We start from the raw sequence: 23,317 nt of genomic DNA on the forward strand, positions 1-23,317 counted from the left end.
AGATTGAGGCTGCAGTGAGCTATGATTTTTCCACTGCACTCCAGACTGGATGACAGAATGAGGCCCTATCTCTAAAAATAAAATAAACAGTTTTTTGTTGTTGTTGTTGTTTTTAAAAAAAAAAGCCAAATCTGAGCATTTCCTATCAACTCCATGCTCGGTGACATCACATTGGTAGGTGAAATCGGCCATGCTGGGGGTATTTACACCAGGAGAATTGGCAATGGCTACAAATCGGAGAGGTGGTTGTTAAACATTACCAGCACACCATGTTGTTCCACCAGCTTCCAGGTACCCATGTAACAATGTAGCCACGTGTGTTTCTGTCTCTCTGTGTGTACCCACCATGCTGGTGTTTGTCTGGGTGCCTGAGTCTCTACGGATACACATGACTTGCACGTCCCTATATGTTGCTGTCTATACACCCATGTGCCTGGGTGAGGCCCCCACACCCTGTTCCTCTTCAGCAGTTGGTTCCACAGGAAGCTGCTGGGGTGGGGGTTGAGGACGCCGGGCCTCCCTCCAGCTCCCCACCCCTCCTCCTCAAGACACCTGCATGCGCAGGGCTGAGGGGTGGGAGCAGGGCTCTCTGCCTCCAGAACCCCCATCCTCTGGGCTCTTTTTAGGCCCCTAGATTGGCCTGCAGCTGGGAGCAGAGTGGCAAGCATGCAGGCAGGCAGTTGAGAAAGAGGAAGTCGAGGTGCTATTGGGTCATTCTGTGGTTATCCCAGGCTCTACCCAGCCAGCGGTTCCCTTGGGCCAGCTCGAAACGCTGGCCGTAGGTCATGGGAGCTGCAGGAGCTGTTAGCCAGGCTAGGTGCCTGCAGGTTGAAGAACTGAGCTCTATCTGGTAAGTACTTATCCTGGGAAGTGGAGAGAGATGGACCCATCGGGACAGAGTGGCAATGGGGTCTGGGAAGTCTAGGGGGACAGCGAGCAGACAGACATCACTGTCTCTCTCCCTCTTGCAGTCAACTTGCTTCCTGAGTGGGTGGGGGAAGCTGTTTGACCCTTGCGTTCATTGTGCAGAGATCTGTGGTCATAAGAGGTCACCCCAGGGGACGGGGATCCTTGAGGGGCCGCTAGGTAAGAAAGGAGGGTGGAGGCCGGGCGCGGTGGCTCACACCTGTAATCCTAGCACTTTGGGAGGCTGGGGAGGGCGGATCACTTGAGGTCAAGAGTTGGAGACCAGCCCAGCCAACATGGTGAAACCCCGTCTCTACTAAAAATACAAAAATTAGCCAGGCGTGGTGGCGGGCAGCTGTAATCTCAGCTACTCGGGAGGCTGAGGCAGGAGAATGGCGTGAACCCAGGAGGCAGAGGTTGAAGTGAGCCTCTCAGTCTCAAAACAAACAAAAGAAAAGAAAAAGAAAAGCAAAGAAAGGACGATAGAGCTCCTTGTAGCCAAGGTCCTCCTGCGTGGAGACAGGAGACAGAGAATGAATGGGGGAGCTGTGGCAAAGGCTCAGGTGCCCTTTGCATCTTAAACTGCAGATTCCGGGCCCCCCAAGAACCTCCCTGTTGCAGATTCTGAATCCACTGTCAAAACAAACTCACACTTAAGGCTGATGGCTGACAACCAGCCCTGAGAAGGGTCTTGTCCTGATCTGAAATCATCCAGAGAGCACATCCCTCCACCCAGGCAGCCTTCCTCCAGGTGAGGGTTCTCCCCCTTGGGAGACATCCCCTGTCTCCTCTCGTGGCCCCCTCTTAGGGGGCCTCCTGCACCACCGCCTGCCTGGGACTGGGAGGGGTGGGGGAGGAAGGCTGCGGTTTCTGCTGGGCACACCCAGTCTGTTGTTTCCTGCCAGCCCCCAATGCTGCAGGGCGGGCTTCAGGCACCCTGAGGTCTAGGAAGGTGGCCCCAGAACCAGGAGGGAGTGAATCGAGCTAGAGTAGACAGCTGGGGCCAGAGAGGATGCAGCTAGTAAGTAACACTGGGGGCTGATGCTCCAAGGCCAGGTCACCTGCAGTTCTGAGAAAAGAACGTGACAACCAAAGGAGGTCAGGAAAGGGTTGCCCTCATAATCAGCCACATTTCAACTCCCTTGCTGTGACTGGGAGTCACTCTGGGAGGGCTGCTTGGTAGAGGCAGCCTTTTCATTATGCCTCGAAGAACCAGCAGATGCCAACTGCAAACACGTCGGTGCTTCTGGTCTGGGCTGTCTCCCATGCCTCCCTGGGCATCCCCTAGCCCATGACAAAGGGATGGGCATATGTTGATGCTCGATACTGTTGTAGATGACATGGTGACTGTGTTGGACAGCTGGGTGTTCAAATCCCAGTTCCCTGGCCTCTATGTGGCCTTGGGCAAATGACTTAACTGCTCTGAGCTTTCGTTTGCTCATCTGTTAAAAGGCTGTTATGAGTTTTTTGGGGTGTGTGTGTGTGTGTGTGTGTGTGTGTGTGTGTGTGTGTGTGTTGGAGATAGAATCTTGCTCTATCGCCCAGGCTGGAATACATTGGTGCAATCTCAGCTCACTGCAACCTCCGCCTCTCGGGTTTAAGCAATTCTCCTGCCTCAGCCTCCCAAGTAGCTGGATTACAGGCACACGCCTCCATGCCCAGCTAATTTTTGTATTTTTAGTAGAGACAGGGTTTCACCATATTGGTTAGGCTGGTCTTGAACTCCTGACCTCAGGTGATCTGCCTGCCTTGGCCTCCCAAAGTGCTGGGATTACAGGCATGAACCACCTCGCTCAGCCTTTATGAAGTTTGGTCTGTGAGATCTTAGTGCAGTGTCTGGCACGTAATAGATCAGAAAACATTGTCAGCCTCACCTATGCCTTCATACTGACCTTGTCCCCAAGACTTCCTTCCTGAGCAGTCCACCATCTTCTGAAATGTTCTGGGTCATACCCATGGTGGATCTCAATCTGTAAGCAAGTCTGCTAGAGTGGACTTCTTTTGTTTGTTTGTTTGTTTGTTTTGAGATGGAGTCTTGTTCTATTGCCCAGGCTGGAGTGCAGTGGCACGATCTCGGCTCACTGCAAGCTCCACCTCCCGGGTTCACGCCATTCTCCTGCCCCAGCCTCCCGAGTAGCTGGGACTACAGGCGCCCGCCACCATGCCCGGCTAATTTTTTGTATTTTTAATAGAGACGGGGTTTCACCGTGTTAGCCAGGATGGTCTTGATCTCCTGACCTTGTGATTCCCCCCACCTCAGCCTCCCAAAGTGCTGGGATTACAGGCATGAGCCACTGTGCCCAGCTAGAGTGGACTTCTTAAGGATCCCATCCAGCTATCCCTGTATCATATGCTACTGTATTTTCTCTCTGCCTCTCTCTCTCTTTTTTTTTTTTTTTTTTTTCCTGAGACAGAGTTGCCCAGGCTGGAGTGCAGTGGCACAGTCTCAGCTCACTGCAACCTCCACCTCCTGGGTTCAAGCAGTTCTCCTGCCTCAGCCTCCTGAGTAGCTGGGATTATAAGTGCATACCACCACACCTGGCTAATTTTAGTAGTTTTAGTAGAGACAGGGTTTCACCATGTTACCCAGGCTGGTCTTGAATTCCTGACCTCAGGTGATCCACCTGCCTTGGCCTCCCAAAGTGCTGGGATTACAGGTGTAAGCCACTGCACCTGGCCTGTTGTATTTTTAATTCTAGCATCTTTATCTCCTGATTCCCCCCACCTCGGCCTCCCAAAGTGCTGGAATTACAGGCGTGAGTCGCCGTGCCTGGCCTTTTTTTTTTCTTTTTTTTTTTTGACATGGAGTCTTGCTCTGTCATCCAAGCTGGAGTGCAGTGGCATGATCTTGGCTCATCACAACCTCTGCCTCCCAGGTTCAAGCGATTCTCCTGCCTCAGCCTCCTGAATAGCTGGGATTACAGGCATCCACCACCACGCCCGGCTAATTTTGTATTTTTAGTAGAGACGGGGTTTCACCATGTTGGCCAGGCTGGTCTCGAACTCCCGACCTCCAGTGAGTTGCCCACCTCGGCCTCCCAAAGTGCTGGGATTACAGGTGTGAGCCACCGCGCCTGGCCCCTAGGTTTCCTTTCTTTCCAGGGCCGTGATTCTTCCAACTCTGACTGCCAATGCCTTCCAAGCAAGGGTGGTTTTTCACTCTTCCAATTTTGTCCAGCTTTTCTATTTGTTCTTGGTGGGAGGATAAATCTGCAATAAGCTAGCCTGCCATCATTAGAAATACATATTCCAGCTGGGTGCAGTGGCTCACGCCTGTAATCTCAGCACTTTGGGAGGCTGAGGTGGTTGGATCACCTGAGGTCAGGAGTTCGAGACCAGCCTGGCCAATATGGCAAAGCCCCATCTCTACTAAGAATACAAAAAATTAGCCAGGCGTGGTGGCGGGCGCCTGTAATCCCAGCTACTTGAGAGGCTGAGGCAGGAGAATCACTTGAACCCGGAAGGCAGAGGTTGCAGTGAGCCGAGATTGCGCCATTGCATTCCAGCCTCAGCAACAAAAGTGAAACTCCATCTCAAAAAAAAAAAGAAAAGAAAAAGAAAAAGAAATACATATCCCTGTTGTATTTTTTAAAGTGAGATTTAGCCAGGTGTGGTGGCTCACACCTGTAATCCCAGTACTTTCGGAGGCCGAGGTGGGAGGATCACCTGAGGTTAGGAGTTCAAGACCAGTCTGGCCAACATGGGGAAACCCTGCCTCTACTACAAATACAAAAATTAGCTGGGCGTGGTGGTGCACGCCTGTGATCCCAGCTACTAGGGAGGCTGAGGCAGGAGAATCGCTTGAATCTAGGAGGTGGAGGTTGGAGGTTGCAGTGAGCTGAGATCAGCCACTGCACTCCAGTCTGGGTGACAGAGCAAGACTCTGTCTAAAAAAAAAAAAAAAAAAAAAAAGAAAGAAAAAGAAAAGAAATAGATATCCCTGTTGTATTTTTAAAGTGAGATTTGGCTGGGTGCCATGGCTCACGCCTGTAATCCCAAAACTTTGGAGGCTGAGTCAGGAGGGTCACTTGAAGCTCGGAGTTTGAGACCAGCCTGGGCAACATAGAAGACCCCATCCCTACAAAAAAGAAAAAAGTAAAAAAATAGCCAAGTGTGATAGCATGCACGTATATTCCCAGCTACTCAGGAGTCTGAGGCAAGAGGATTGCTTGAGCCAAGGGGTTCGAGGCTGCAGTGAGCTATAGATCATACTACTCCAGCCTGGGTAACAGAGTGAGATCCTGTCTCAAAAATAAAAGTTAAAAAATAACAGGCTCATGCCTGTTATCCCAGCACTTTGGGAGGCTGATTTGGGGCTGGGGGTGATTTGGGGCTGGGAAGTAATGTAAAGAATTGGGGGACTGAAGGAGGGAGTCACACAGCAAGTACGTGCTGGAGGAGCTGGGATTTGAAGCCAGGATTTGAAGCAGGGATTTTTCAGACACAAGGAGTGAAGATGCTGATAAAGGAGCTTCCACCACGAGGGGGCAGCACCTGCACGGATGAGCACCCGTTGACACACACACACCATACCCCACACTTGGGTACAGAGAGAAAGGTGATGTGGCTCAATGCCTGCAATCCCAGCACTTTGCGAGGCCGCAGCAGGAGGATCACTTGTGCCTGGGAGTTTTGAGACCAGCCTGGGCAACATAGTGAGACCCCAGCTCTACAAAAAACACAAAACTTAGCCAGTGTGGTGGCACACACCTGTAGTCCTAGCTACTCAGGAGGCTGAGGCCGGAGGATCCCTTGAGACCGGGAGTTGGAGGCCGCAGTGAGCTGTGATCACGCCATTGCACTCCAGCCTGGGTGACAGAGCAAGACCCATCTCAAAACAAACAAACAAACAAACAAAAAACAGAAATAGATGAAGACACAAATATGTAGAAACACAGAAACCCAGGCGGACACCAAAACCACCTCATAGATACTAGAAACAGATCTCCCCAAGACACAGATGAGTCATGTAGTTAAATCTGACCTCACAGATACCAATGGGCTTCACACACACACACACACACACACACACACACACACAGAGAGAGAGACAATCACAGAGACACTTTTAAAACTATCTAGATAATCAAATACACCCCCACATTGACAAGCTGATGTTCAGAACTCACCCTGAAACACAGAATCACAAACCCAAAAGCACGTGCTCTCTACACAACATGGAAATGCATCATCAAACCCACCAAGACGATGGCACGCACGCACACACAAACACTCAGACATCCATGCACACCCAGGCTCCCCGAGGGACCCAGTTTGTACTTGTGTTTCCCTAAGATTGTCTTGTCCAGCCAGGGTAAGAGGCCTGTAAGACTGGGTTTAAGGGACAGAGGGTGCTAAAGGGCTTGGCTTCTCCTCAAACCAGGGGTCCCTGGGCCCCTGAGCTGGAAACCCCATCCCCCCTGCTGAAGCCCCAGGCTTCTATCAGCTGATGTATCTGGCAGACCTTGGAGGCAGTCTCCGCCCCTCTTACTGGCAGCCCCATCCTGGCAGGGATTCCCAGCCCAGCTCACACTCAAGCTCTCACACGCACGCACGGCCCCCATGGCTGACTCGGTGCTCAACCACTCCTGGCCGGCCTTCTCCAAGCTGTGGCTGAAGCGGTGGGCCTTCAAGAGAGGTAAGCAGCTGGCAGTGACCAGCGGGAGCCATCTACCCAGGTGGGGATCCCAGGACAGCCTGCCCGCCATCCCCCTTCGAGCTTTTTCTTGGCTGCAGTACAGACTCCGCTGGCATCGGCCCTGGATTCCATGACCCCTGATTCTCCAGGGCCCCCTGGAATTATCACAGACTTGTGGGGTCCCTCTTGTTTCAGAGGAAATGTCTCCCAAGACTTGGCCAGGAATTTGTCTCGGGCGGTAAATTTGCAGAAAGAAAGTCCGCCCTCTTAACTCAGCCGCTGAACTCCTTAGGGGCAGCCCAGCGATTTCCTGGGGGCCCCAGATGCTGTTGGTTTCTGGCCCAGCTGCAGGACAGGAGGCTCAGGGCAGAAAGAAAAACGGGGGGATTAGAGGCTCTGGGGCACACACCTCCCTCCAACACATACACACACACATCGGCTGGTACCCTCTCTCTCAACCCCCAGGGTCCCCAGGCCTCAGGTGACCTCTTTGGGGACTGATAACAGCCTTTATTATGTCATCAAAGGCCTGAGTGAACTGTTGTTGCAAAGAGAGACACTTTTTCTTTTTTTTTTTTTTTTTTTTCTGAGACCGAGTCTTATTCAGTCACCGAGGCTGGAGTGCAGTGGCGCGATCTCAGCTCACTACTGCAAACTCCGCCTCCAGGGTTCAATTGATTCTCCTGCCTCAGCCTTTCGGGTAGCTGGAATTACAGGTGCCCCCCACCACACCCGGCTAATTTATATATTTTTCGTAGAGACGGGGTTTCACCATGTTGACCAGGCTGGTCTCAAACTCCTGATCGCAGGTGATCCACCTGCCTCAGCCTCCCAAAGTGCTGGGATTATAGGTGTGAGCCAGCGCACCCAGCCATCAAAGAGACACTTCTTAATGCTCAAGAGTTTAGCCCTTGAAGATAACCAGATGATGTCCTGGTACGCAGGGCATGAGAGGACAGTGCTGGACAATATCATAAGAGCTGGTCATGCACTCATTGCCTCATGGGTTTTCTTGTCCCCGGTTCCCCACTGCCCATATGAGCGCCTCCTGGTCAGGCCAGCTGCATCGCTTAGCCTGCATGACTTGTTAGTCACAGCCACCATCACCTGCATGAGCCACGTACTTGTTCAAGGTAGCAGTGAGTTTTCATGAAAGAGGGGGCCAATGTGAAGATTCATTAGCTCATTCATTCCACTGACCCTCCTTGAAGGCTCATTGTGTACCAGGCACTGTGCCGGGGTCAGGGAGCAGATGGGAGTGCCAGGGGACCCAAGGGCTGGGGTTAGGGGGAGAGAGGATGGCCTGGGAACTGGGATGCAATAGAAGAGTAATCATCAGGATAGAAGTTGTTGGTGGCTGTTGAGCTCTCATGAAGTTTGGCTCAGAGAGGTTGAGCGACTTGCTCAAGGTCACACAGCAAGTATATGCTGGAGGAACCGGGATTTGAAGCCGATTCTGTGTGAGGCCACTTTGATGTGTTCTGACTGATGAACAAAGCTGCCAATGTGGGCAGCTGGAGTGCCTGGGGAGGGTTTTTAGATCCAACGGTGGATGGCGATCCTGAAGAATCAGTGTATCTGCCATGGATTACCAAAGTGTCCGCCTGTGACCCAGGTCCCTAAGAAGTTCTGCCCCTCTTGTGGCTGCTCAGCTCACCCTGTCTCCCTGCCCAGGCAGTTGAGGCTGGGATTTATATGCTAGCAGGTGGGGGAGTGAGCTGTGGGAACTGACAGTGACTCTTAAACCCTTTTATGGCTGATGCTGCGGGGGCTGATAGTGGAGGAGGCTGCCTGGGACTGAATCCAGGCTGATGGACAGCTCCTTGGAGAGAAGCATGGGGGTGGGGAGCAGGGTGCATCCCCAACAGAGCCCCTTTCCCTGAGGCCTCATTTCTCCTCTGGCTTAGCTCCCCTGGGAGAGTGACTTCCTTACAGTGTGTCTCCTGTCATTAGCCTTGGAAAGCAGGGATGGCCTTTTTTTCACCCTCTTAAGCTCTGTAATTGGCTGTCTGGGCACCTAATAGGAATTTCCTGGGGAAAGGGTGGGATTGGACTTGGGGTGGCAAGTAAGGCTTGAGAGAGGAGAACTGAGACCTTCAGTGAAGGGTCCCAGTGCCCCTTCCCCATCAACTGCCCCCATTACCCATTCTGCTCATGCTTTTTCATTCACTCCTCAATCTATTGGTGCATGTCTGATGAGTGCAGTCTGTGCCTCGCTCACCTTGGTTTCCTTCCTGTGTGGCTCTTCTGCCACAATTCTCTCCCTCTTCCTTCTATATCTGCTTCCTCACCCCCTCAGAATGCCATCTCCTGAGTGTAATGCATCGCTGCCTCTGGACACTGCCATATAACCTATCCATCCCACTATCTACCCATTCATCCCTGCAACCATGCAGCCATCCAACTATCTATCCAGCCAACCAGCCAATCAGCCAACTCTTCAACCATCCATCCTTCCATCCATCCATCCATCCATCCATCCATCCATCCATCCAATCAGCCAACTCTTCAACCATCCATCCTTCCATCCATCCATCCATCCATCCACCCATCCACCCATCCACCCATCCACCCATTCTTCCATCCATTCATCCATCCATCCATCCATCCACTCTTCCATCCATCCAACCATCCATCCATTCAACATCCATTCATCCATCTACCTATCCATCCACCCATCCACTCATGCATCCAATTATCTACTCATTCATCCATCCACCTATCCATCCATCTACCTATCCAACCATTCATCCATCCACCTATCCATCCATCTACCTATCCAACCATTCACCCATCTGTCTATCCACTCATTCATCCATCCATCCATCCTTCCACACATCCACCCATCCATTCAACCATCCACTCACCCATCCATCCATCCATCCAACCATCTATCCATTTATCTACCCATTTATCCAAATATATGGGCACTGACTCTGTGCCCAACCCAACACAGCACAGGATAGCCTGGTGATTGGGAGCTCTTTTTTGAATTCAGAAATACCTGAATTTGACTCCCAGCTCTACCTCACACCAGATTGGTATGGCCTTGGTAAAGTCAGTGCACCTCTCTAAACCTCAGTTTCCCTTTCTATCAAATGAGGACTCAGAGTTGCTGTGAGTATAGAAGAGTGAAAACTACATGATGGGCTTAGCACTAAGCCAGACATATAGAAAGTGATTGATACAAGATTTTACCTCTTGGAGCTTGGGGATGTAAAAGTGGATCAGATATAGTCACTGCCCTCACAGACCTCATGCTCTAGAGCATGGATCAGCAAACCTTTTCTATAAAGAGCTAGGCAGAGCAATCCAAAGTCCTATGGCTAAAATTGTCTGCAGAGGATCTGAGACAGAGCCCTCAGTTGCCAGGCAGGAAGAGTGGTAGGAACAGCACAGAGATACCAGGAGAATGGTGAGTTGGGTGTGCATGTGTGTGACAGGGAGGTAAGAGGACAGGCTGAGGAGGGCTCTGAATGTCATTCTAAGGGGACTGGAGTCTATAGGGGTGGGGATCAGTAGAAGGGGAGTGACCATCAGAGGGTCATATCAAAAGGACAAACCAACTCCAGGACAGAAGATGGACTACAGGGGAGAGACTGGTAGCTGAGGGTCAGTGACAAATGTGATTGGCAATTGTTTGGGGCAATTGTGGTTGGTAATTGACAGAGCTCAGTCTATGACACTGGGATTGGGCTTAGCTCATAATATTGGAATCAGGACACAGCCTATGACACCAGGATTGGAGCTCAGTCTATGATGCCAGATCAAGATTCAGTTTATGACACCAGGATTGGGGCTCAGTCTATGATACCAGGATAAGAGCTAAGACTATGACACCAGGATTAGGGCTTAGCCTATGACACTAGGATCAGGGACCAATATATGACACCAGGATAAAGGCTTAGTCTATGACACTAGGAGGGGGGTTCATTCTATGATACAAGAATGAATGCTCAACCAATGACAGCCAGATGAAGTTCAGTCTGTGATATCAGGATCAAGGCTCAGTATATGACACCAGGATCATGGCTCAGTCTGTGACACAAAGATTGGAGTTCAATCTGTAAAACTAGGATCAGAGTTGAGTCAGTCATTGGGAACTAGGATCACAGTTGAGTTCATCATCAAGTCAAGCTCAACCTGTTCCTCGGTCAGAAGCTTCCCTACAAAAACAAAACTCAGCCAGGCACAGTGGCTCATGCCTGTAATCCCAGCACTTTGGGAGGCCGAGGTGGGAGGATCATATGAGACCAGGAGTTCGAGACTAGCTTAGCCAACGTGGTGAAACCCCATTTCAACTAAAAATGCAAAAATTAGCTGGATGTGGTGGTACACATCGGTGGTCCCAGCTACTCAGAAGTCTGAGACAGGAGAATCGCTTGTACCCAGGAGGTGGAGATTGCAGTGAGCCAAGATCGAACCACTCCAGCCTGGGTGACAGAGCAAGACTCTCTTGAAACAAAACAACAACAACAACAATAACAACAACAAAACATGCACAATCACACAACCCTGGAATTTCTTTTCTTTTTTCATTCTTTTCCTTTTTTTTTTTTTTTCTTTGAGACAGAGTCTCACTCTGTCACCCAGGCTGGAGTGCAGTGGCACAATCTCAGTTCACTGCATCCTGCCCTTCCCTGGCTGAAGAGATTCTCATGAGTCAGCCTCCCTAGTAGCTGGAATTATAAGCACACGCCACCATGCCCAGCTAATATTTGTATTTTCAGTAGAGACTAGGTTTCGCCATGTTGGTCAGGCTGGTCTCAAACTCCTCACCTCAAGTGATCCGCCTGCCTCGGCCTCCCAAAGTGCTGGGATTACAGGTGTGAGCCACTGGGCCCGGCCAACCCTGGCCTTTCACCTTTGATCTTTGGATCCCAGACCTTCAGGGTTCACAGATACAGGGCATGAGGTCCTGCAGGCTACAGGAGGCCTCAGGCCTCCACAAGGACCCTGTCCAGTGAAGCAAGCCAACCCTGCAGGCTCTCCTCCAGCCCCAAGGGGACTTGGCTGAGGAATGGGACTGCCTTTCCCCTCCCAAGCTCCCACCAACCTCCAGGACCCTCCCCCACATCTGGCTTTCCTCCTCCTTCACAGCCTGCTTGTTTCGTTTGTGTGAGTCATAGATGCTGCTTCGGCTTCTGGGTGGGGAAGAGAACAGATGCAAAGCTTAACAACAGCAGCTGAACAGAGTCCCTCCAAGCAGCCCGGGAGGGCAACCTGGAAAGCAGTGATGGTGGAAACCCTGGCATTGCCCGTTACTGTCCAGCCACTCATCTGTGAATACAGGTGGCATCAGGGGGCAAATTTACCTTGAAGCAATGGAAACTGAAGCTTCAGGCCCCATGTGTACCTGCCCCATCCAAAGCTCTGCAAGAGGCTCCAACAAAAAACTTTTTAGGAACAGCTTTATTGAGCTACCATATACTTCACCCATTTAAAGCATACAATTCAATGGTTTTAGGCCAGGTGCAATGGCTCATGCCTGTAATCCCAGCACTTTGGGAGGCCAAGGCGGGGGGATTGCCTGAGCTCAGGAGTTCCGGACCAGCCTGGCCAACATAGCAAGACCCCTGTCTCTACTAAAAATAAAAAAAATTAGCCAGGTGTGGTGGTGCATACGTGTAATCCCAGCTACTCAACAGGCTGAGGCAGGAGAATCACTCAAATCCCGGAGGTGGAGGTTGCAGTGAGCCAAGATGGCACCACTGCACTCCAGCCTGGGCAACAGAGCGAGGCTGTATCTCAAAAAAGAGATTGCATAACAGCGGTTCCTCAAAAAGTTAAGCATAGATTAGCATGTACTCCAGCAATTCCCTTCCTAGGTAACGACCCAAGACAATGGAAAACACACATCCGTGCAATTGCGTACATCCGTATGCAATTGTTCATGGCAGCATGATTTGAAATAACCAAATGGTGAAAACGACCCAAATGTCCATCAACAGATCAATGGATACACGAAATGTGGTATCTCCATGCAATTGAATATTATTCAGCCCTAAAACAAATAAAGCACTGGCCGGGCACCGTGGCTCACACCTGTAATCCCTACACTTTGGGAGGCCGAGGCATGCAGATCACCTGAGGTCAGGAGTTCTAGACTAGCCTGGCCAACATGGTGAAACCCCGACTCTACTAATCACACAAAATTAGCCAGGTGCAGTGGTGTGCACCTGTAATCCCAGCTACTCAGGAGGCTGAGGCAGGAGAATGGCTTGAACTCGGGAGGCGGAGGTTGTGGTGAGCTGAGATCATGCCACTGCACTCCAGCTTGGGGGCAACAGAGCAAGACTCTGTCGAAGAAGAAGAAGAGGAAGAAGAAGAAGAAGAAGAAAGGAGAAGAAGAAGAAGAAGAGGAAGGAGAAGAAGAAGAGGAAGAAGAAGAAGACAAGAAGAGGAAGAGGAAGAAGAAAGAAAGGAAGAAGGAAGGAGAAGAGGAGGAGGAAGAAGGAGAAGGAGGAAGAAGAAGGAAGGAGGTGGAGGAGGAGGAGGAGGAGGAAGAGGAGGAGGAGGAGAAGGAAAAACAATGTGGGCATTGGGTACTTGCATTTGGTCTACGGGACCATTAGCATCATTGATCAACTGAGGGCTTTTTCCTAGAGCAGGCATAACAAATTGATTTCATACATAAGCCAACTTGGATCACCTGGTGATGGCTGTTGGAACTGGTGTGTTGGGAAGAATCCTGAGGGGGCAAATGGCTAAGCAGGAAATTGACTCGTGATTGACTAGCAATGTCTGCCATAGGCTTGGGATGGGGAAGAGGTGACACGTATGTTGGCTTCAAGATCATTGAGACCATCTTCCCCCTCCCCTCACCAACTCATTTTATAGATGAGAAAACTGAGGTCCAGGGTGACCAGCAACAGATGCAGAATCCAGGTCCTGGCTTCCTCAGCACTCCCAGCTTATCCCTGACACCTTGTCCCTCCTTTCTCCACAGGCTCTGAGCCCAAGTCATGTGTCCAGCCTTTTGACTCTGGAGCTGTGGCTTCAGCCACCAAGAGCAGCAGTGGATCCTGGAAACCTGAGAACCCAGACTTCTTCTCTGCCATGGGGGATGATCAGGCAGGTGTCTGACTGCTGAAACGGGCAGGAGCTGATGACGACAGTGGCAGCAAGTACACTTTGTTTAGCACCTGCATTTTACCAGGCACTTTGTGTACATTATCTCAGGGAATCCTCATCGAAACTTGCAAAGTCATTATTATCCTGTTTTACCTATGAGGAAACCAGAATCTGTTCTGAAATAAGAAGAGGGAGGAAAGGAGCAATGGAGGGATGAATGGATGGATGGATAGATGGATGGGTGGGTGGATGTCTGGATAGATGGATGGATGTCTGGATAGATGGATGGATAGATGGAAGGAAAGAGGAAATCAAGGAAAGATGAGTAGAAGGATGGATGGATGGATGGATAGATACGTGGATGAATAGAAGGGTGGTTGGGTGGATGAATGGATGACCGATGACTAGAAGGAAGGGAGGAAAGATGGGTAGAAGTGTGGGTGAATGGATAAATGGATGATGGGTGAATAAAAAGAAGAAAGCTAGATGGATAGATGGATGGACTGATGGAAGGAAGGAGGATGGATGAAGGAAGGAAGGAAAGAAGGAAGTATGGATGGATGGGTAGAAGGATGGGTGGATTAAAGGAAGGAAGGAGAGATGGTTGATGAATGAAAGAGTAGAAAGGTGGGTGAATGGAAGGAAGGAAGAAAGATGAGAAATGTGGGTGGATGGATACATGAATGATTGATGAATAAAATGAAAGATGGAAGGAAGGAAGATGGATGGATGAAAGGAAAGAGGATGGATAAATGAAAGAATGAAGGAAGGATGGATGGATAATGGATGGGTGAGTGGATGGATGAGAAGAAATGTGAGTGGAAGGAAGGAAGGAAGGAAGAAAGATGGATGGGTGAAAGGAAGGAAGATGGCTAGATTGATGAAAGGAAGGAGGATGGATAAATGAAAGAATGAAGGAAGGATGGATGGATAATGGCTGGGTGAATGGATGGATGAGAAGAAGGGTGAGTGAAAAGGAAGGAAAAAAGGAAAGGAAGGAAGGGGGATGGATGGATGGGTTGATGGAAGGAAGGAGGATGGATAAATAAAAGAATGAAGGAAGGATAGATAAATAATGGGTGGGTGAATGGATGGATGAGTAGAAGGGTGAGAGGAAGGAAGGAAGGAAGATGGGTGGATGAAAGGAAGGAGGATGGATAAATGAAAGAATGAAGGAAAGATGGATGGGTAATGGATGGATGAATGGATGGATGAGAAGAAGGATGAGAGGAAGAAAGGAAGGAAGGAAGGAAGGAAGGAAGGAAGGAAGGAAGGAAGGAAGGAAGGAAGGCAGGCAGGCAGGCAGGCTGGCTGACTAAAACCAAATACAGCCTAGAAAGGCAGACTGACTTGCCTAAGTTCCCGTCATGGCAGAGTTGGGATTCAAGCCCATTCTGACTCTGCAGCCTGCGTCCATACCCTCTGCTCTCATCACACTTTCTCTAAGCGCTTATGTCAGGGGCCTGTGGGGTAGGCCAGCCCCCAGGCTGCAGTCTCAAAAGAAAGACCCTGAAAGGTCGAGGTCCCTGGGTGGAGTTGGGGCACAGTTAACATCAAGCCCTAATGGTGTGTGGCTGGGACTGAGGTCGTGGCAAAGGTCCTGGTGACAGCCTCCAGGCTGCTTCAGGGAAGGTCTCCTGGGGTGGAAGATGTGGCATCTAGGAGGTGCATCCTTGAGAGGGCAGGGGCCAGGGAGAGGTCTCGTAAACATAGTTCAGCTCCAGCTCCACCAGGGACCAAGACAGTCAGGTGGTGTGTGTTGGGTCTCCAGGAAGCAGACTCAGACGGAGTTGGGCTGAAATGGGCAAGCTTTTATATCCCCTTGTCAGTCACCCATTGCTGATGGGCTGCCCAGGAAGGGGGCTGAGAACTGACAGTTCCTTCTCCCACAGCCTCGGAGGATCTGAGTGGTTTTCCACAACATCCGCTACACTAAGGAAGGAGGATCTGTTACGGTTAAGCCATAAAGGGCATTCCATGTACCCATGCTTGTCATTTTATGGAAGAGGACACTGAGGGGCTGGGCACGGTGGCTTGTGCCTGTAATCACAGCACTTTGGGAGGCCGAGGCGGGCAGATCACTTGAGGTTAGGAGTTTGAGACCAGTCTGGGCAACATGCCCAGCACAGGCCAGCCTGAGCAATGGGGTGAAACCCTGTCTCTACTAAAACTACAAAAATTAGCTGGGCATGGAGGTGTGCACCTGTAGTCCCAACTACTCGGGAGACTGGGGCAAGAGAATTGCTTGAACCCAGGAGGTGGGGATTGCAGTGAGCCAAGATCACACCATTGCACTCCAGCCTGGGTGACAGAATGAGGAAAAAAGACACTGAGATGCAAGCAGTGAAGGAATTAGTCCAGATGTCATGGAAGGTCCCGGGTAAAGGATTACAGAACCAGGACTGGAGTTTAGCCCTGCGCCCTCCCTGGGATCTGGACCTCTTTGAAAGAGAACCATGGGATGCAGGCAGTTGGATGGGTAACACGGCAATGGGGGAACGGTGGGCTCTGGGGAAGCAGGCAGGCCTGTGAGTAGGCAGCAAGGCTGTGCCCCCACCCACTGGCAAATCTACCCCCTCTTCCTGAGTCTCTATTCTCATTATCGACTTGGTCATCAGAGCTGGAGACCAGGGCATCTTCCTTGTCCCTTCCTCTCCCATCAGGCACCAAGTCCAGTGAATTTTGAACCCCAAGGACCCTCCATTTCTGTGCATTGCACCCTCCTTCCCCTTCCCTGGTGGTGGTCCCCGTCATGGCTCCCCCAGGTAATCTGCACGGGTGTCCTGGCTGGGCCACCTGCCTGCATCTTGGCCCCATCCAAGCCCATCTCTGCTCTGCAAGCTGAACATATATGTATTTTTTTTTGAGACAGGGTCTCACTCCATCACCCAGGCTGGAGTGCAGTGGCACAATCTCGGCTCACTGCAACCTCCGCCTCCCGGGTTCAAGAGATTCTTGTGCCTCAGCCTCCTGAGTAGCTGAGATTACAGGCACCCACCACCACATCCAGCTAATTTTTGTATTTTTAGAAGAGATGGGGTTTTGCCATGTTGGCCAGGCTGTTCTCAAACTCCTGGACTCATGTGATCCACCCTCCTCAGGCCTCCTGAAGTGCTGGGATTACAGGCGTGAGCCACCGCGCCCGGCCAGCAAGCTGAATAATCTTTCTGAAGGCCAATCACTGCCCTCCCTACCACCACTATTGGAAGCTTCCAGATTAAATCCATGCTTTGGCCAACCAGACTCGTGTTCCCCAACGGTCCACACCTCAGCCATAGGAACATTTGCCATTTGCTTAAAGGCGCCATGAGCTCTCCAGCCTGCAGACTTCTGGATGTCCTGTTCTTTCACTGCCTGTAATGTGCTTACCTGCAGTATCTGCCTAGCCAGCTCCTACTCAGTCCTCAGACCTTCACTTGCTGCCATTTCCTCCAGGAAGCCCTCCCTGATACTCTTTGGAGAGCGTAATCTGTTCCCCCTCAGATCTTCCCCAGCCTGCTGGCTGGAACCTTCTATCATTCTTGACTATAACGGTTTGGGTTAATTGTCTATCTTCTCCAATTAGCTCCATGAGGACAGGGGAGACTGTGTGATTCCATTTGGGGTTGTCAGAGGCTTGCTCAGAGGAAGGGTCCTGACTCCTGAAATTTATTTATTTTATGTAATTTAATTATTTATTTGTAGAGACGGGGTCTTCTCTGTCACCCAGGTTGGAGTGCAGTGTTGTGATCATAGCTCACTGCAACCTCTGCCTCCTGAACTCAAGCAACCCTCCCACCTCAGTTTCCAGAGTAGCTGGGACTACAGGTGCACGCCACCGCATCCGGCTAGTTGTTTTTTTCTTTAAAGATGGGATTTCGCTATGCTGCCCGGGCTGGTCTCAAATCCCTAGTCTCAACTGATCCTCCTACTTTAACCTCCCAAAGCACTGGGATTACAGATGTGAGCCACGGCCCTGGCCCCCTGACTCCTGAAATTTAAAAACAGCAATATACTATTCTATCCGCCGAGGTTTGCATTGCCCAAGCATCTCATTTCACCTGCACAACACAATCCTACAAGTAGGTGGCAGTATGCCCATTTTAGAGATGGAAAAAACTGAGGCTCAGAGAACTTTAGGTACTTGATCGAGGTCATGCTAAGCTAACAACAGTTACCATAGCAGGATGCAAACCTTGACTGAGGTCTTTCTACCCAATGACCATTTGAAAACCATCTGCCCTGTGAGGCACGGTGGCTCATGTCTGTAATTCCAGCACTTTGGGAGGCCGAGGTGGGATGGTCACTTTAGCCCAGGATTTCAAGACCAGCCTGGGCAACATAACAAGACTCTGTCTCTACAAAAAATAAAAAACTACTAGCTGGGGCCGGGCGTGGTGACTCACGCCTGTAATCCCAGCACTCTGGGAGGCTGAGGCAGGCAGATCACCTGAGGTCAGGAGTTCGAGACCAGTCTGGCCAACATGGTAAAACCCGTCTCTACTAAAAGTAAAAAAATTAGCCAGGTGTGGTGGTGGACACCTGTAATCCCAGCTACTCGGGAGACTGAGGCAGGAGACTCACTTGAACCCAGGAGGCGGAGGTTGCAGTGAGCCAAGATCGCACCATTGCACTCCAGCCTAGGCAACAAGAGCGAAACTCCATCTCAAAAAAAAAAAAAAAAAAAAAAAAAAAAAAAAAATATATATATATATATATATATATATATATATATATAAGCTGGGCATGGTAGTGCAGACCTGGAAAGAAGGAAGAAAGGAAAGAAAGAAAGAGAAAGAAAGGAAGGAAGGAAGGAGAAAAAAAGACTATCTGCTCTGTGATTTACTTGCCATTTTGTTTGAAATCAAGCCACTTTTTTACACGACAAAATGGGACCAGGGACACATTATGCTTTGGTGTGTTATCTTTTTCCAACAGACAGCAAGATCAATAACTATTTACATTTTTAAAATAAGCATGTATTCATGTACTATGAAAAACTGGGCGTGGTGAGCCTTTCTGAAGAGTGGGGAACCCTGGGCTGTTTCGCCTCTGGATTTGATGGGGGATCCCATCCCCCAAGGCTCCCCCAGGTCTAGGGAACAGGAGCCTGGATTTATAGCATCCTCTCTGGGGTGTCAGGGCCAGCAGGGCAGCATACGATGCTTACTCAGATACCTGGAAAGACCCCCACTGGGCTGGCTCTCATCTTTTCTTGCCCAAGATATGTCAGAACAAAGGTGCAAGCTCCAAAATAAAAGATGAGACACCCCCTCTCTCCCTCCTTCAATGTACCTACCAGTGGGAGCTGGAACAGCCTGTACTGCCTGGCTCCCCACTCCCCAGCTCCACCCCCATCTCTGGCCTGGCTCCCACCTCTGCCTCCTCTGAGGGAGGCCAGATGCAGGAGAAAGAGGGAGGCTCAGCCAGGCCAAGAGGCTGTCCTGACGTGTTTATATTTACAGGAGGATGAAAACCAGAGACACAAAAAAAGCTTTGGGGGTCGCGACAGAAAAGACAGTAGGAGGTTGTCCAGGCACTGGGGGTAGGAATGGAGCCATTTGGGGGGTAAGTGGGAATTTGAAAGGAGGCTGCCGCCCAAGTCACATGAGGGCCAGCCAGAGCTAGAGCTGTGGCTCTTTAGAAAGAGACTGAAAAAGAGGGACCCTGGTGATCAAAAGGCAGAGGGAGGAAGAGGACGCAGAGGAGGAGTCAGCAGGGAGGAGGGAGGGAAATGAGGACAGTGGCCACAAAGGAGAGATTCAAGAAGGCAGGCTGTGGAAACAGCAGAGTGAGTCCTTAGGAAGTTAAACCTAAAATTGACCAGGCGCGGCGGCTCATGCCCGTAATCCCAGCACTTAGGGAGGCCGAGGCGGGTGAATCATGAGGTCAGGAGTTCAAGAGCAGCCTGGCCAAGATGGTGAAACCGTGTCTCTACTAAAAATACAAAATTAGGCGGGTGCAGTGACTCACGCCTGTAATCCCAGCAGTTTGGGAGGCTGAGGCGGGTGGATCATCTGAGGTCGGGGGTTCGAGACCAGCCTGGGCAACATGGAGAAACCCTATCTCTACTAAAAATACGAAATTAGCTGGGCGTGGTGGCACATGCCTGTAATCCCAGCCCTTTGGGAGGCCGAGGCAGGTGAATCATGAGGTCAGGAGTTCAAGAGCAGCCTGGCCAAGATGGTGAAACTCTGTCTCTACTAAAAATACAAAAATTAGCCGGGCATTGTGGCAGGCGCCTGTAATTCCATCTACTTGGGAGGCTGAGGCAGGAGAATTGTTTGAACCCAGGAGGCAGAGGTTGCAGTGAGCTGATATTATGCCATTGCACTCCAGCCTGGGCGACAGAGTGAGACTCCATCTCAAAAAAATTTTAAAAAGGAAAGAAAGTTAAACCTAAAATTGCCATGCAATTGTGCCACTGCACTCCAGCCCAGGAGACAGAGCGAGATGCCGTCTCAAAAAATAAAATAAATTAGTTTGGGCGCAGTGGCTCACGCTTGTAACCCCAGCACTTTCGGAGGCTGAGCAGGGGAGGATCATCTGAAATCAGGAATTTGAGACCAGCCTCGGCAACATGATGAAACCGTGTCTCTACTGAAAATAGAAAAATCAGCCGGGCATGGTGGTGCACACCTGTAATCCCAACTACTCAGGAGGGTGAGGCACGAGAATCACTTGAACCCAGGAGGCAGAGGTTGCAGTGAGCCGAGATGGTGCCACTGCACTCCAGCCTGGGTGACAGAGCAAGACTCTGTCTCAAAAAATAAAAAATAGGGGCTGGGCGCGGTGGCTCACGCCTGTAATCCCAGCACTTTGGGAGGCCAAAGCGGGTGGATCACGAGGTCAGGAGATCGAGACCATCCTGGCTAACACAGGGAAACTCTGTCTCTACTAAAAATACAAAAAAATTAGCCGGGCGTGGTGGCGGGCGCCTGTAGTCCCAGCTACTTGGGAGGCTGAGGCAGGAGAATGGCGTGAACCCGGGAGGCGGAGCTTGCAGTGAGCCGAGATCGTGCCACTGCACTCCAGCCTGGGCGACAGAGCAAGACTCCGTCTCAAAAAATAATAAATAAATAAATATAAAATAAATAAATGTAAAAATAAAATTACCATATGATCCAGCAATTCCACTTCTGGGTATCTTCCCAGAAGAACTGAGAGCAAGGACCCACAGATATCTGCACACTGATGTTGATAGCAGCGTTATTCACAAGAGCCAACAGATGGAAAGAGCCCAGGTGTCCGCTGATGGATGGATGAATAAATGCGATGTGATCCATCCACACAATGGAATACAATTCAACCTTAAAAAGGAAGGAAATTCTGACACATGCTGCAATGTGGAGGAACCTTGAGGACGTTATGCTTGGTGAAATAAACCAGACACAAAAGGATAAATACTGTCTGATTCCACTCGTAGGAGGTCTCTGGACTCGTCGGGTTCATAGATTTACCACACCCCGCTTTTTTTTTTTTTTTTTCTTTCTTTCTTTGGAGACAGGGTCTTGCTTTGTCACCCAGGCTGGAGTGCGATAGCACGATCACAGCTCACTTCAGCTTTGACCTCCCAGGTTCAAGTGATCCTCCCACCTCAGCCTCCCATGTAGCTGGGACTACAGGAGCCTCCCACCATGCCCAGCTCACTTTTAAATTTTTTTGTAGAGATAGGGTCTTGTTATGTTGTCCAGGCGGGTCTCAAACTCCTGGGCTCAAGCGATCCTCCCAGATTGCTGGGATTCCAAGGCATGAGCCACCACGCCAGGCCTGGTCAGATTCATGGAGACAGAAAGTAGAAAGGTGGGTGCCAGGGGCTGCGGAGGGGAATGAGGAGGCTGTGTTTCATGGGAACAGAATTTTAGTTTGGGAAGATGAGAAAGTTCTGGAGATAGATGGAGGTGATGGTTGCACAGCAATGGGAATGTGCTTAATGATACTGAACTGGACACTGAAAAATGGTTAAGATGTGGGCCCGGGTACAGTGGCTCACGCCTGTAATCCCAACACTTTGGGAGGCTGAGGCAGGAGGATCACTTGAAGCTAGGAGTTTAAGACCATCCTGGCCAACATCGTGAAACCCCGTCTCTAATAAAAAATATATAAAAATTCACCAGGAGTGGTGGCACATGTCTGTAGCCCCAGCATCTTGGGAGGCCGAGGCAGTTGAATTGCCTGTGGTCAGGAGTTCGAGACCAGCCCGGCCAACATTGTGAAACACCATCTCCACTAAAAATACAAAAATTAGCCGGACATAATGGCGGGTGCCTGTAATCCCAGCTACTCAGGAGGCTGAGGCAGAAGAATCACTTGAACCCGGGAGGTGAAGGTTGCAGTGAGCTGAGATTGTACCACTGCACTCCAGCCTGGGCGACAGAGCAAGACTCCATCTCAAAAAAAAAAAAAGGTTACGATGATAAATGTTATGTGATGTGTATTTCACTGGAATAAAAAGAAGGGAGGGGCCAAATCTATAAAGACATCAACATGGGTGAGTTCTGGGTAAAGGGCAAACCCTGTGTAGCTCCTCCTTCCTCATCCCAAGACAAGTGTGGACACTGGCCCCTTGCCTCCTGCCGGCAAAGATCCCCAGCTGACAAATTGAGAGCATCCACCAAGGGCTGCCTGAGATCACATGGATGCTTGGAGCCACATCTCAGCACTGGCCTCGCATGGAGCCATGGGGGAAGCCCACTCGCCCACCTACCCACCAAACCCTGTGTGCAGACAGTCCTAACAAATGCCTGGAAAAGGACAATTCCTGTCCTGCAGATCCTGACAGCCCAGAGGAAGGGCACCTTACCAACCTTGAGGAGTCAGGAAGGCAACCTGGAGGGCATGCCCAAGCTGGGTTTTGACGGTTGCATAGGAGTTCACCAGACAGACTCAGGATGGGCCGGGTGGGAGAGGAGGTTTTGCAAGAAGAAAAGGCAGGTGCCCTGGCTGGACAGAATGACAAATAGAATGACTGGGAGGAGAAGAGGGAAGTGAAGGACAAAAGAAGGGAAGGAAAAAGAAATAGGAACAGGAGCAGAAACTGTACCAAAAAGAAAAAAAAAAAAAGAGAGAGATAATCAGATGGAAACTCAGTGACGAGAAGTGCTTTGCCAAGGCTAGAAGTAGGGGAATCTGGCATGGAAGACCAGACTTCTGGTCCTTTTGTGTGGGTGAGCTCTTGAAGGTCCAGGTTAGACAGGGGACTGGGGGACTACTCCCTCCCATTCCATCCCACCTGCTGTGAGAAGGGCGCTGAGCCCAGGAGGGACAGGTGGGGGACAGGCAGGGTCTGGATGTTGGGAGCAGGGACCTTGTGGTCAAGAGACCCCAGGTTCTGCTGCCCCTTGTTCAATGTCTTCTTCTCCCTCCTCACCTTCCCAACCTACAGGAGGATGATTTTCCCAGGCGGCTCAGCGAGAGTATGGAGGACCTCAGCCTGGATTTGGGGGCCCTTCAGGGCAGCGAGTATCTGCAGGACCTGGGCCTTGGGGCCCCTTCCCACAGCCAGCCTGGGGACACCCCAGACAGCCGCCCCACCGGTGAAGAACCAGGAAGGGATTCTCTTTTCTCCAGCTTGGCAGGGTCCCAAGACCGGTCAAGGCGGCGCAGCTGGGAAAGGTCGCGGAGCTGCTCAGAGAGCTGGCGGAGGTCAGTTCCCCACTGCTGCCTGCTTCCCACAATGCACCCCTGGGACAGGGCAGAGGTCCAGAAGGCCAGAGCCAG

General features: G+C 50.7%; 1 protein-coding gene across 10 annotated transcripts in view; it reads left to right on the plus strand.

Annotated features, from left to right (window-relative positions):
* Positions 1–435: 435 nt before the first annotated feature.
* Positions 436–23,317, plus strand: part of ARHGEF18 (Rho/Rac guanine nucleotide exchange factor 18) — a 131,491-nt gene continuing 108,609 nt past the window's right edge. For 3 of the 10 annotated variants that reach the window (XM_063800474.1, XM_063800470.1, XM_063800471.1), the window contains exons 1-3: positions 436–850; positions 13,494–13,622; positions 22,983–23,242. In XM_063800474.1, the coding sequence (XP_063656544.1) occupies positions 13,611–13,622; positions 22,983–23,242 (272 nt within the window). In that variant the 5' untranslated portion in view covers positions 436–850; positions 13,494–13,610. Of the gene's footprint in view, positions 851–13,493; positions 13,672–22,982; positions 23,243–23,317 lie in introns of those variants that run through there. The other 7 variants (XR_010153521.1, XM_016934858.4, XM_016934856.3 and 4 more) reach the window with 4 other exon arrangements.

Source organism: Pan troglodytes, chromosome 20 (genome assembly GCF_028858775.2).
Source record: "Pan troglodytes isolate AG18354 chromosome 20, NHGRI_mPanTro3-v2.0_pri, whole genome shotgun sequence".
Classification (NCBI taxonomy): Eukaryota; Metazoa; Chordata; class Mammalia; order Primates; family Hominidae; genus Pan; species Pan troglodytes.